A 14802-nucleotide genomic window follows, 5' to 3' on the forward strand; every position below is an offset into this window, starting at 1 on the left:
TTATTTATTCATTATTTGCATCTGTATTTTTTGATATTTTGATTGTGAATTCATTGTTTAATAACCCAGAATATGATCAGGGTGTCTTTTGAACACTGGAAATTATTTTTTAGGCTAAATGTTTCAGGGAAAATTGAAATGATGTAACTCATAACAAACCCGACACTCAGGAAATTTTCTGCCTCATGTGACTGAATGAAAATCACAATAAATTATGTCAAATATAAATGTGTTTGAACTGTTTCTTGCTGACAGACAGACTCTCCTTGACTTTAATTTTATCCATAATAAAAGTTAATGAGGGAAATAACAAGATCATGAAAAGAAAAATCTTTCTAATAAATGAAGAAAGTTGTTCATGTTTTTTTTTTGTTGATCAGACCAACAATTAACAAAGATGATGATGATGGCGGACTGGAACAACTTCCGGGTCAAGCAAGGATTGAGGAGCAATCAGATAAGGGAATTGACATGCACGTCAAGAGTGTGACAGTGAAGCAGCTTGTACACTACCAGGACCCTGACACCGAAGCAGCTACATGGAATTTACACCTGAGTTTTTCCTGCTGTGATGTACCAAAATGTCTTTCCTGACAAAAGAACCAGAGCCATGAAGTTGGAACATCTGATTACAATGTAGCCATCATTAATGTTATCAATGACACTTTACTATGACATGTATGTAAAATAAAGTCCCTCTGTGAACATGCTTGCTTTGCTTTTCTGTATGCACTTCCACTTTATCATTACCTGTGACTGATCTCTGACACACATCTTAAATCCATGCAGTCTGCAGACTATAGGAAGTATCAGTATCACACAGTGTCTCACACACAGGCTGACTTGTTTCTTCTTCAGATGTCTACATAGATCAACCAGTGTATAAGAGTATAACTTTAAACACTGAATAACTTCTGATTTGATTTGAAGGTAAAGCTACAAGAGATCCCTAAACACAAAAGTCTTACAAGTGTTTAAACATATTAATATGACACCATCATTTTAAATAATTTAATTTTAAATAATCAACACAAAGTAAAAATATCTCTTTAAAGATTCAATCTGCTCCAATTCTCGTCCCTCTCCAAAACCTTTCAGAGACCACCAGTGAAATGTTGCTTGGTGAAGTTCATACTGATCGACAGCATCAAGCCTCAACACTCATGTCCTCAGAGTAACATCCCTCATCCTTGAGTTGGATGTAACAGAAGCACTGAGTCTGACATTGAGGAGTTAGTTCTGTACTGGGAGGTGGTTTCCTCCCCACAGTGTATATATTAGTCTGTTGTCTCCTCTTTGCACCGTTTGCTGATAGAAATGTCACTCTGCTCGTTGTTTAGATACATCAGATATTCATTTTGACTTGCAGTGCATCTATTAGATCTACGATCTCTGCGAAGTAGCCGTTCTCCTCTCCCAGAATCATTTCTGATTGGACCATTTCCTGGTACTGGTCTCTCAGAGAGACCAGAGAGCCCAGCAGAGAGCTGTCTGAGCGGTACTGCTCCAAACACACCGGAGCCATCGCCAGCAAAGCCCGCAGAGCCTGCAAAAAGGACCAGACAAACACTTAGGACAAGTTCACTTCATACACTACACTGACTTGTTTAGCCAGCCTTTTAAAAGGCTGTTAATTAATGTTATAGACAGTAACCATTCTCACCACAGCTCCCTACCTTTTTTTTCCTGTTTTTGACTTAATTTTCCCTTTTATCACCATTTTTATCTGTTTGGCCCCACATGGAGGTTTCGTTTGGATACACCTGATTGCTCATCTTATCTTATTAGGACCCACCTTCTCTCTGTAGTCATGCTCAGAGGACTCCAGCAGCTGAGGCACCAGACTGCACCAGCCCTTCTCCAGCAGCTCCCCCTGCAGAGACACCTTGGAGTACTGACGCACACGCTCCTCATGGGAGGCGTCCAGCACCGGGTCCAGACCTGCCTGAGAGATCAGCTCCTGGTGGACCAGAGGAGACCAGCATCAGCACCATCTACCTTACATTATCAACAAGAGGTTTCATCCACATGACAAAGTGCAGAAGAATAAACCAGAGTGCTGATTTAAAGAGCTTTGACCTACTAGATAACATTTAACAGTTTGTCTTTGTGGTACCTTCTCACTGATCATGTCATACAACATGGTGACGATACGTGTACGCAGAGCTCCCCTCCCGTCTGTCCTGAACAGCTCCGACAGCACCTGCAGCCCGCCGTGAGACAGGAAGTGATGCTGCGCGAAGGGGAAGTGACGCAAGAGGGACGCTACCGCAAACAGAACCTGACAGGAGGACAATCACACACACAGAAAACATCAACAACTGACAGCCTGTATGTTTACACTCCTGAAAATAAACGGGTGTGTAGGATACATGTAGGCACCTTCTTTTTGACACTGTGTGCTTGTGCGGTGGCCAGGACGGTTAACAGCGTCTGAAGAGCGCCGCTCTCCACAGCCTTCACCTGGACCACTGGGTTGCTGCAGGACAGAAAACAGAACGGTCAGTATTATCAACCTGCAGAGCAACAGTCCACCAGCCTCAGACCTGCAGCTCCACTGCAAGCTGCACCACCTAGCGGCAAGAAAACTAACACTGTCTGCAGGTGGTGCAAGTGTTATTACTCTCCTTGCCTGTGGATGGCACCACCACCACCACCAAGGCTACATCTGCAGGTCTAAATTACTGCTGTTAACTTTCAGTCCTAATAGAGCTCATATATAGTCTCATCAAGAAAAATATAGTTTTAATATAAAGTGATAACCATCCATGGAGGTTCTGTTTCTGCTGAAATGTCCTTCATTTGGATTTTCTATGACAGAATTTTGCCTTTTTGTAGCATTTTCTCTGTTCTGTGTTGATTATCAACATTTTCAGACATGTGCATAAACAGAGGACTGATGTGGTCTCTCTATACTACACAGCTACAAACTGTAAGATAACTGTATTTTGATATTAAACACAGAGGAGTGATGGATTCTGGTGTTGTTTGACATTGTACAGGTGTAGCAGAGTGAATGTTTTAGGTAAATGTGATGTGACAGGTTTGCAGTTTGTACCTGGCCAAAGCAGAGCCCAGGACGAAGGCAGAACTCTCCTGTAATCTGAAGTCAGAGCTGTTCAGACCTTCAAGAATGAATTGAAGACCCCCCATCGAGCACAGAGTCTGAGCATTATCCACCTAGCACACACACACAAACACAAACACAGAAGTTAAAAAACGTGACTCTCAGTATCCTTCTTTAATCTTTCATCCTCAGAGCGTATGTGTAGGTTCTGATGTGTGTTGTTACCTGATGCACCAGATACTCCAGCTCCAGCAGGATGCTCAGCCGCTGCTGCATAGTCGAGTTGCTGCTGTTGAACTGATCCAGCAGACGCTTCATAACCTACAAGACATCACAATACACTTCACTCAGCTGAGCCAACAACTAAATACATTTTATAGATCATGAACGATGAGAAAGTCTCTTCAATGGTGGAAGAGATATTAAGATACTTTACTTCAGTAAAAGTACCAATACAGCAACGTAAAAATACTCCATTACAAGTAAAAGTCCTGCATGAAAAATCCTACTGCAGTAAAAGTACAAGCAGCACAAGCAGCAGGATGGTTTAACCAAAGAAAAATGATGAATTAATCTAAGTTCATTTAAGGTTTTGCTAAAATTGACACTTGTCTACTGTGATACTGTGGATGAGCTACTGGAGCTACTGGAGCTACTGGAGCTAACAGTAGTGACAGTGTTTGACTGAAACTCTGCTCAACAGGATTAAAGAGCTTCCTGCAGCTCAATCCACTGTCCAAACAATCACACTTTTACTTTATAGGTGTATAACATCTCCTGACAGCCTGTGACCACCATACAAAAACATTTATAACTCACATTTCGATTCGATTTTGAAGACTTTTTAAGATAGATAGACAGTCAGTGTCAGTGACAGCTCTGCTCTGTTAACATGATTAAAAGAAAATATTCTGACATTGGGACATTGTTGTCTTTCTCAATGACGCAGTTCTCCCATATTTAGCTCACAGTCGTGTACCTGAACATCCGTCTCAACCAGCAGGTCCAGCTGAGCCATGTCTCTCTTTAACTCCTCAAGAGGGCGAAACTTAGATGACACAGAGTCCTACAAACACACAGCAAGGAGAGAACATGTCGGTAATGAATACCTGTACAGATGCAGACACACTCTACATATAGATATATATATATATATGTATATATATATATATATATATGTATCACTAAATTTCTGGGTTGTGAAAAACTGTAAAAATTGTTGCTCCTGAGTTCTGTGTATGAAACCATATTACACCTCAGCTCTCAGCACCTCAAACTCTCCAGAAAATGGATGTTTATATCTTAGCTTTACGTCTGTGTGTTGTATACTCTCTATGCTTTATTAATACCTGCTGGTCTGCATCTTTGCTCGCAGGGTTCTGGTCCTCCTTGATCTTCTTCATGGCCTGTTTCAGCTCATCAGGACTAAAGGAGGGCTTGGTCTCCTTCTTCTCCCTGGGAAACACAGATTTTTGTTGATATATATATATATATATATATATATATATACATATATGTTATCTAATCTTCTTCCTGTTACCTTGTACAACATGTGTTGGCAATGCTGTGGATTCTCTACCATCACACCAGCAAAGAGGATTTAGAACAATTAACTCCACTATTTAGCAGATGAGAAAGTGAAAGTATAACCTCTGAGAGAATCAGTGTTTATTAAAAGCCAGTTGACCTCAGTCTATTTGACCTTGACCTGAACCCTGACAGCCCACCATCACATGGATATAACAATCTGTACAGTACGTGTTGAGGCTGCTTCTCATCCGCAGTGACTGTGACACTGATCAGGATTCAGGGACAGGATATATGCAGGAATCCTGAAGTTAAGTTTGCAGGGAACAGTGCCAGGAGTCAACTGCAGTGAGATCCTTAAAAAAAACTGCTGCAGAGAACCAGTGAGTTCAGACTGGGTGAAGATTCATCTTTGAGCAGAAGCACAGAACTAAGGTCAAGCTGGAGAGGTCAACTTTGCACGACAAACCCGCTATTATCACTGTCTCTGCTGCTTGTACATACCTGTGTTCCTGTGTCCAGTATTTAAGCTGCTCCTCTCCCAGTTTGACCTCCCTCTGACCTGTCTGGAGATTCAGCCTCACATGGGAACCTGCTGGCACCGCCTGGCCTGCACACACACACACAAAGTCAAAAAACAAAATAAGATGATGTTTGAGTACAACAGAGTACCATTACATCCTCTCACTACATCCATTACCTGGTTTGAGTGTTTGCCACTCCTCAGTAGGCTGGACCACCTCTAAATCTCCTTCATCTTCTTCAACTGTCGCCTCCTCGTCTTCATCGCTACCTGCTCCTTCTCCTCCTTCTGTATTCTCCACCACGGTTAGGGCAGATTCAGACTGCACAGACAAAAAGGATGCACTGGATCTTTGACCAACAACTTGCTGGAAGTCTTCATTTTAACACAGAAAGCCTCATTTGCTTTTAATAAGACTTTATTTATTATGTGTGCTCGCATATTAGTTTTAGAGGCACTGAACTGTTTGTTTACTCAGATATTGTCTTAGATCAGTACATAATATTCAACTTCCATCTTAGTGCTTGAAATCTCACTGACCTTACTGCCATATACACCATTCTGTATGTTCTCTGCTGAACCTTCCAGCTGCAGAAAGCTGCTTACATTATTGTCCAAAGAATCAAAAGAAACAGAAGAAATCAGCAGTTTTTTGTCAATTTTGCAACTGCTTCTCCCCTGTGATAAGGGAAGCTAAGCCTCAGGTAATCAAAACTCAGTTTTTTATGTCTAGTTCATGACTTTTCTCACATTAGTTGAAGCTTCAATTTCATTGGAAAATATCACCTCCTGGTCAGCAGTCAGTATGATCAAATCAATCACCATTTGAGGCATTTAGTACACGTTGCAGTTGCACCATGTGGCTGTCTTCTCATCCATATTAAAGTTTAACTACACACAGGCTGAAAATGTCACCTTGTTGCATGTCCCACCCACAAAGTGCTGAAACATTACATAACACAGAGTAGCCTGTCACCAAACCCAGCATACAACACAACTATAATACAACATGACTCACCTTGTGGCCCAGAATGCTGGCTATGTGACAGCAAAGCAGCAGCATGAGAAAAGTCAGGGTTAAACAGCTGGATGAAGGTCCTCTTGCACTGCTGGATATCAGCCTCATGATGACTGAAACACAGGAGGACACACCGGTACGTCAGTATCATATATAAAGCTCATATTCTAAACCCCAGCTGGCCAGCTGCTAACACCTGGATCTGAGCTCAGTCTGCCTGCTGAGTGTCTCTCACCAGGCCAGACTCCCTTCACTAATCTCATGTTTTAATGCTGCTTCGTCCTTTATAGTCAAAGGTACCAAAGAATAACAACAACCTCATCTGTAGTGTCTTTTTATTACTTTTTCACTGCATATTTTAGAGTTGGCTCCGCAAATACACTGTAAGACAGATGTGTGACCGTCATGAGTTTGGCGTGACAACGTCAGTGACAGGAGCATGAATATCCACAAGCAAGGATGAAGGGACTGGCTGGTAGTGACCACAGAACAGCAAACACTATCAGCTAACAGTTCAGTGTTAGCTTGGATACGACTCAGATAATAATGTCAGCTGGCGGCAGCAACTCACCTGCTTCAGTGAAGGTAAAAGGTGAGAAGCAGATAGAAGTACAGTGTTTATCTCTCGTGACTTCACACAAACACAGCGACAGTTCCCGCATACATCTGAAGGCTTCTATCACTTTCCACTGCAGTCTCATTGGTCCACGTTATATGTGGCTTCTTCTTTAACGCGGTATCGCGGTTTGTCAATAACAAAAGTGCTGCCACCAACTGGTAGGAGTGAGAATAGCAATTACAATATAATGGTTGTATTTACTGTATAGTACACCGCCACAAATAACCAATATTCCACAAAGGTTAGTCTGCACAACATAAAATAATATAATTTAGTATAATGAACTTAACAATTTTAGACTTAAATAGTGAAAACATTGTCTCTGAATAGCGCTTCAACTATTATTTTTCCCTACAAAGCATTTTCAGCACCACTGATAAGGCACCATCAGGCTGCCGTAAAAAGGTCTGTTTCAAGTGAATTTGACAAAATGTACACATCTATTAAAGTTAAATCTATTGTGGCAACATAAACAGAGAATGGAAGTAAACAGACAAATATTCAGATGTTCTGGAAAAGCAAACAAAATATTGTATGTTGCTATATGTTTTTATTAAGATTAAATATTGACAGTATACAATGTACTGTGGGGGGAAAAAAGCAGAAAAAAAGTACAGGTAATTTGTAAAAGTAGAAGTATTCAGGTTACAGAGATACAGACTATTTATAGCAGCATACATATACACACAGCACATAAACCAGGTGAGTCTTATTGCTGAGCACACTGGTTCTCCATGCTGTTGTTAGAGCTGACATGGATCATCTCCACTGTTTTCTGTTTCCTTCTTCTCTCCTCTCTTCTGTTCTGCTGCTGGTTCTCCTCCAACTCCTTCACATCATAGTCTGTCACAGGAGAGCTGAGGAGACCAACACACACATTCATACAGTCAGTGTAAAGAGGAGAAATGAGATGGATCTAAGTATCTCAAACTGAGGTAAGGAGGAATAAACTGCGGAAACAAAAGTCACTTAAAGTTTCGACTGCTTTCCTGACTGAACACAAGAATCAGCAGCTCCAGACTCAACTCTGACATTGAAACTAGGACACAGAGAAATAAATGTGTGTTTTGTTTGTGTTTGTTTGTGTGTTAATGTCCTTGAATCTTCACTGTTGCTGACAGTACACACACTGACCTGGGGTTGGGAATCACAACAGGCTCATCTCCACTGATCTTCACACACTTCGCAGGCCTTGGCTCAGGCTCTGAACACACAACACAAAATAGGAATGATTAATGGTGCCATGCCATCACATCACATGAAGACATCACTTCATGTGATGCTTGTACGAAGTAACTGGATTTCATTTTGATTCCACATTTTGATCCTGTTTCACTTAACTGACTTCCAACACACACACACACACACACACACCTTGTGTTGAGCTCACTGGCTCAGCTGTAGGACAGGTGTCAGCCTCAGGGTCTGTAGTCTTAGTATTTGTGACATCCATCTCCACGGCAACAACCTGCTCACCCTTATCAAATGTGGCTGCTTCAGAGGAGGGTGCGATGTCTACAGGAAGCTTCTCTTTCTTTCTCCTCTGGATGAGATTCTTTTTTGCCTCTAGAGACAAAATTGTTCAACATTCATACTGTTCACCTACATACACAGTCCAAGGAACAAGTTTTCATACATTTCCTGCAGAAATGAAACAGAAGAAAGATGCCTGATGTGTGAATGTGGGATTAGTATTATTCTAGTTACCTTTGGGTTCATATTTGTGTTGAAGCTCCTCTACTCGTAGCTGCAGTTTGATCTTATCGCTCTGAGCCTTTAGCAGGACGCAGGAAAGAGAAATACACCATGAAGCTTTACTTCAAATATCACAATACAGGGATCATACTGTATACTGTAGAAGTATGTAGTTCAATATCAAGATGAAAGAAAATGAATGACGTGTTTAGAGCCACAAGTTCACACAGAAAAATGTATAAGTTTAAAAATAGTTTCTTTGGCACATTTCCTTCCTTCATGCTTAAAATAGCATTTCCACTTCAACAGACATACAGTATTAAAAGGACACAATGACAGTGAGAGCAGCTTTTCACCTGTTTGAGCAGCCGTTCAGATGTGAAGAGTTTCCTCTCCAGCTCCAGAGCTCTCTGGCTCTCTGACAAAGACTTCATCCTCTGTAGGGAAAGTTCATCTCCTAGACGCTCTGCATCCTTACTGAAAACACACACACAGGATTTCAGTGAACCACGGACCCTATGCATATAGATATATCTGTGTGAGCAGCAAAAGTAAGATACTCCCCTTTGAACTGTAAATACCTCTGGAAGACATATGTGTGGCAGATGTGACAAACTACTTGATGAAATGAGGTTTTACACAACTGATTTGCTGATGAGGCAGTTCAAACTCACACAGTGTTGTTGAGCTTCATTTTGAGCAGGTCAGTGTAGTAGGTTTCATCTTGGCCGTCGCCGCTCTCAGCTGGAGCAGGATTAGCTGGCTGAGACTTCAACATCATCTACACACACAACATATAGAACAAGATATTCAATTACGTAATGCATCTGAAAAAAAAATCCACCTGCCTCAGTTTCTGTAGTTCAGTCACAAGACTATTTAACAATTCAACTTTTCTCTTTAGTCTGTTGATTGGTTTGTGTCACTCCCGCTCACCTCCACCTTCTCCAGTCTCTGTAGTTTGGTCATTAGGTTTTGGATCTCTCCGTTCTTCTCAGACAGCATGGACTGCAGTCTCTCCAGCTGAGCAGGGTCAGCCCTCGATCCCTGGAGCTGCATCAGAGTGGCTATCTGGATCTGCACGACACATGTACATCCATTCAAGTAACAACTTCTGTGCACCTTTATATTTTCATTTCTCCAGTTGCCCTCTACAACACACAGTACCTTCATGCGCTGCAGCTGCTGTTTACTGAAAGCGTGTTGCTTCTGCAGCGACTGATACTGGACCTTCATACTGATAAGCTGTTTCTCCATCTCAGAGCGCTTATCCTCCAACTGTGATGCAAAAAGATACACACACACACAATTTATAGTGTTTTTGAGATTGTTTAACTCAGCTAGGTAGAACGGTTCAACTAACTAGCTCTAACTTCAGAGCTTCCCCTTGCTGTTGGGTTTCTCAATAACTCAGTTTGGTTTTTACCTCAGCAAACAGGGAGTTGCCTTTGCTGTTTGGATCCTGGGCCTGCTGTAGAACCTGGTCCAACTGGATCTGGAGGTCCCGGTTCGCCTCACGAGATTTCTGTGGCATGACGGAGAGGCAGAGATATAAAGACATAGAGACGCAGTTACTGACACAGAGGGACAAAGAGATGCACAGACGGTCAGTGTTTCCCATCTCATCGTGCAAAACTGTGCTGTGATTAAAGTAGTGGATGCTCTGAACACTGAGGCTTCTCTCTGTAGTCATAAAGTCAACGTTTCAATATCAATGTAAGATATACACTGAAGATATTAATCCAACTTCAACTGGAATCGTCCTTCAGTAACCTGTATTGATAAATCTTGATGATCAAAAGTGTATTAATGCACACACACACACACACACACACACACACACACACACACACACACACACACACACACACACACTAACAAAGTTGAATAAGGCTCAATCTATTTAGTTCAGCTATCAAATCTGCACAAATGTAGTAACCATGGTTACCTCTAATGAATTGAACCAGGAAACAGCTTCTTTTTCTCTGTCCTCTTTCTCCTCCGTGATTCGCTCGAGGTGACGCTGCAGGCTGCTATTGGTCAGTTCCAGCTGCTGCTCTCTGTACTGTGATTCCTGCAGCGTCTGTTCCAACTCCACCTGGTAGACAAAACATAGTTCACCTCTCTCTCTCTCGCTCAAGAGCACCAAATATCAGGAACACCGTTTAGAATGAGATGAGATCCAGTTTGGCACTTTGCAAAGAAGCAGCAGCAGATTAGAGAAAGCTCCCTCTCACCTTAATGTTCTCAAGCTCCATGATCTTCATCTGCACCTCCATCATCTCAGACGTCATGGAGCTCTGGGTGTGTTCGTTCAGAGCTCGCAGCTCCTCCATCTTGTTATTCAGCGTCTCTGTCTGCACTTCCAGTTTGTGTTTCAGCTGTTTCTCATTCAGCTGGGATTCATCCAGAGCCGACTGCAACCTCAGCATCTGAATCATGACAAAGACATCAACTGCAATGTTATACTTCTACTGATTATTTATGGTGGTGAGAAAGACAACTAGTTTTTTAAATCACTTCCCAGACTACAAACTTTAAAATTAAAAAAATGTCTGATCTATAACCAGCACAGTAAATACTATTAAAACATTGCAAAACCTTTAAAACTGTAAACAACAACAACATATATCTAAATATGTTTATTTTTAATTAATGAAATCTTTTTTCCTAAATGTAGAGTGTTTGTTCAATTTTGTGTACTTTTTTGAATTTGATTTTTTTTTTTTTTGATTTTGAAATTGTAGCTAAATTGTAGTGTACTTATATTGTTCTTAGGAGAAATGTAGTGATATCTGTGTTACTTAAAGCTGCATTAATTGTTTTTTTGGCCAGAACAAGCTGTAAAGAACATTGACAAATGATCACCTTATAAAGTTTTTATGGCTAACATGTTGGTAAACAATTTCCTCTTTCACATCCAACAGACAGAGAGCAACATTATCATTCATTTGGAGTTGTGTTTCTATCCATCTGGTGAAGATAAGACCAATATTCACTCTCTTTTAGCTCTGCTTTTTCTCTCTACCAGCTCCTAACTAACTGCCTGTCTGTTGTTTAGTGGAACAGTTTGGTGAGCTAAGAGGCTACAAAGCTGCAGGCTGGTGATAGTTTTCTCTGGATTCATCACTACTAGTGACCTCTTTCATTTTACACATCATTTGCTTTGATCGTCATTTGATCCATTGTTAATATAAAAAATATTGATTAGTGCAGCTTTAGGTTGTAAGTTTGTATGTTAAATGGACGAATAAAACAAACTTAAATCTGTTTGCTTCTCTATTCTCCAACATCATCGGTCAATGTACCTTGTTGTTGAGATCATTGATTGCCATGCTGTGGCTCCTCTCCAGATGTTCTTGTTCTTCTTGAAGCTGCTGTCTCTGCTGGTTCTTTACACAGTCGTAGTCTGACTGCAACGACTCCAGCATCCGAGTCTTCAGCTCAACTTCCTTCTGTAGGGAGTACTTGTCTTGCTCGAGAGCCTAAAACACACATCACACAGACAGCAGGTGTAGAAGTTTGAAACAATGTCTAGATAATCTGCAGACTTCACTGTGAACACTAGTCATTGGAACTATTTTGTCATGAAGAAATTCTTGACATTTTACATGTGGATATATTAAAACCCTGAAACTGAACTGAAACTATCTGCATGGCTAGATACCATTGAGATTGTGATACCATTATGATTCGGGTCATACCTCCAGTGCGTTGGTCATCTCCACTCTCTGTTCCTCCAGCCTGTTCTGCAGTTCCATCTGCTGGTTGAGCAGATCCAATCCAGCTTGGGCAGCCTGCTGGACCTGCTCCTCCCTCTCCCTCAGCTGGCTCCTCAGCCGCTGTATCTCCTCTTCTGCTGCTTTCTCACACATCTGGAGGGACAAGGAGAGAAGATTGTCTGTAAGTTCAGGTTTATGCTTCCAGCCCTGTTGAGCACTGGTTTAAGTCACTGTAATGACCTCGCAAATATGTGTGTGAATATATCTACATTACATTTTTGTTAGAGGTACATAATTATATCACAGGCTTTATTTACAAGTTATTTACTTGGTCCATAAAATCTTCCCTGCCTGGGTCATTTTGGCTTAGTGACATTTTAAATGAATGTCTGCATTGGAGCCTGTACCACAAAGGTAGCTCAATGTTTATTAATGCCAACTAATTCCTTCAAGACCTGAACGTTGCGTAGCAAATAATGTAACGCTAGCTAACAGCCAGCTTTGTTATTTCTTCATCTTCCTAAGTTAGCTAGTGTTAATGCTAACAAGTCAGTTACTGTTACACTACATGTTTATCTTTTTAAGCTAAATAAAAAGCTGGAAGACTGAAGACTATGAGCCATTTAACATTATCCTCAGACGCCTCATAATCCACACATCACAATACACTTCATTCAGCTGAGCCAACAACTAAATACATTTTACAGATCATGAACAATGAGAGAGTCTCTTCAGTGGTGAAAGAGGTATTAAGATACTTTACTACAGTAAAAGTACCAATACAGCAATGTAAAAATACTCCATTACAAGTAAAAGTCCTGCATGAAAAATCCTACTACAGTAAAAGTACATAAGTATTATGAGCTTGATGTAATTAAAGTATTGCAGTAAAAGTACATAAGTATTATGAGCTTGATGTAGTTAAAGTATTGCAGTAAAAGTACATAAGTATTATGAGCTTGATGTAGTTAAAGTATTGCAGTAAAAGTAGTGGTTTGGTCCCTCTGACTGATATATTATTATATATGACATCATTAGATTATTAATAGTGAAGCATCAGTGTTAGAGCAGCATGTTACTGTTGTAGCTGCTGGAGGTGGAGCTAGTTTCACTACTTTATATACAGTTAACTAGTTTAGTCTTGGTAAATTTTGGTGAAATATTGGATCATTTGAACATTTATTGAAATGAAAGCATGTGAGAAGTTTAAAGGGAAAAATCACTATTTGGTGGAGCTGTTAACAACTCATAGACATGTGAAATGTGACCCCGACTACACACTGCTTTTTGTAAGACGTCAAAAGCCAAAAAGGTTGGAAACCACTGGTTTCATCTTTAACAATGTGTTGTATTTTAAAAGCTTGCTATATTATCCATTGTGTCAAATTATCATCTGAAAAGTAACTAAAGCTGTCAAACAAATGTGGTGGAGGAGAAAGTACAATATTTCCATCTGAAATGTAGTGGAGTGGAAGTAGCTAACTGTTATAAGGTAGCATCACATACACTTGAAATACTCAAGTGAAGTACAAGTACCTCAGAATTGTGCTTAACTTAAGTACAGTACTTGAGTAAATGTACATAACTTTAGTTACTTTGCACCACTGTTTATGGAAGCTTAACGTCTAATAAGATACGTTACTAAGGTAATTTTAGGCTTAACGTTTCTGTCCAGCCAGTCAAGTTCTGTCTGCTTAACTGTAGACAGTGGCGACAATCATGGCGGTGGAACTGAAGTTACCAACTTGTTATTATCAAACAAACGCCATTAAGTCTACTAAACTAAGTTACTATAAAATATACACAATATACGAGCACATAAATGTAGATATTTACCTTGTCGGCGTAGTGCACAGTTGTCAAACAATCAAACCGCCACAGTTTGAATCCAGGTCTGAACTATCGCGATACAAGTTCGTGCCCTAACGAGAGTTGAGCCTGATTGGCCAGTCAGGTGGACTCGGCATCTTTTTCTTCTTCTTTGGGGTTTAGCAGCACCTTGCGTTCTTCATGTTGCATTACTGCCATCTTCGGGGGTTAGTTAACCTCCACAGTGTTGGGTTTGTCAGATTTTTCCTATCAATCCTTTTCTTTCAAGAAAGCTGACCAGACACTTCCTGCTTGGTCCGCTTCCACCACACTCCAGTATGCCCCTTAAACCTTCCCCTGTTATCCCTGATGTCCTCATTCCCTCCATCATGTCCTTTTTTCTGAGGTATATTTCCTGCAGTTATGAAGTACATATTCTACTGTTTCTGGTACCTGAAAGTGTTCACAATGTCCAGTTGGATGCTTCCCTATAATGTGGAGAGTCCTGTTCAGGTTACTGTGTCCTATTCTTAGTCTGGTCATTACTGCCTCTTCTTTTCCTTCCTCCCCTGTTTCTCTCACTCTGTTTTGTATTGCATGTGGTTGTCTTCCTCTTACCTCCTGATCCCAGTGCTGCCGCCACTGTTTACTGATTTTTTTCCCCCATGCAATACCCATTCCCTCTAATTTTGAAAGTTTAATTGCGGTGTCTATGTTTTCTTTTTTTAACAGTTTGTTTAGCTAGTTTGTCCAATCTCTCATTACCCAGAATGCTCATGTGCGCAGGAACCCATATGAGTGTGACCACAGTGCTTGTTTTAT

The 14802-nt window shown here is 40.8% G+C and overlaps 2 protein-coding genes across 2 annotated transcripts; both read right to left on the reverse strand.

The window, feature by feature from the left end:
- Positions 1 to 997: 997 nt before the first annotated feature.
- sil1 (SIL1 nucleotide exchange factor) lies at positions 998 to 6872 on the reverse strand. Its single transcript, XM_042419605.1, has 12 exons — positions 6707 to 6872; positions 6136 to 6248; positions 5295 to 5439; positions 5099 to 5204; positions 4417 to 4522; positions 4047 to 4133; positions 3293 to 3388; positions 3059 to 3180; positions 2383 to 2479; positions 2117 to 2281; positions 1796 to 1960; positions 998 to 1546 (listed from the first exon to the last, which is right to left on the reverse strand). Exons 1-12 carry the CDS (start codon positions 6834 to 6836, stop codon positions 1346 to 1348), a joined length of 1533 nt encoding a protein of 510 aa, XP_042275539.1. The 5' UTR covers positions 6837 to 6872; the 3' UTR covers positions 998 to 1345.
- Positions 6873 to 7281: 409 nt separating this feature from the next.
- Positions 7282 to 14113, reverse strand: spdl1 (spindle apparatus coiled-coil protein 1). Its single transcript, XM_042419604.1, has 14 exons — positions 14008 to 14113; positions 12154 to 12324; positions 11758 to 11934; positions 10687 to 10881; positions 10398 to 10547; positions 9876 to 9974; positions 9617 to 9727; positions 9386 to 9526; positions 9124 to 9230; positions 8806 to 8926; positions 8462 to 8528; positions 8129 to 8320; positions 7889 to 7958; positions 7282 to 7611 (listed from the first exon to the last, which is right to left on the reverse strand). The coding sequence occupies exons 2-14, from the start codon at positions 12322 to 12324 to the stop codon at positions 7464 to 7466; spliced, it is 1749 nt and encodes a 582-aa protein (XP_042275538.1). The 5' UTR covers positions 14008 to 14113; the 3' UTR covers positions 7282 to 7463.
- Between the last annotated feature and the right edge of the window lie 689 nt (positions 14114 to 14802).

Source organism: Thunnus maccoyii, chromosome 8 (assembly GCF_910596095.1).
Source record: "Thunnus maccoyii chromosome 8, fThuMac1.1, whole genome shotgun sequence".
NCBI lineage: Eukaryota > Metazoa > Chordata > Actinopteri > Scombriformes > Scombridae > Thunnus > Thunnus maccoyii.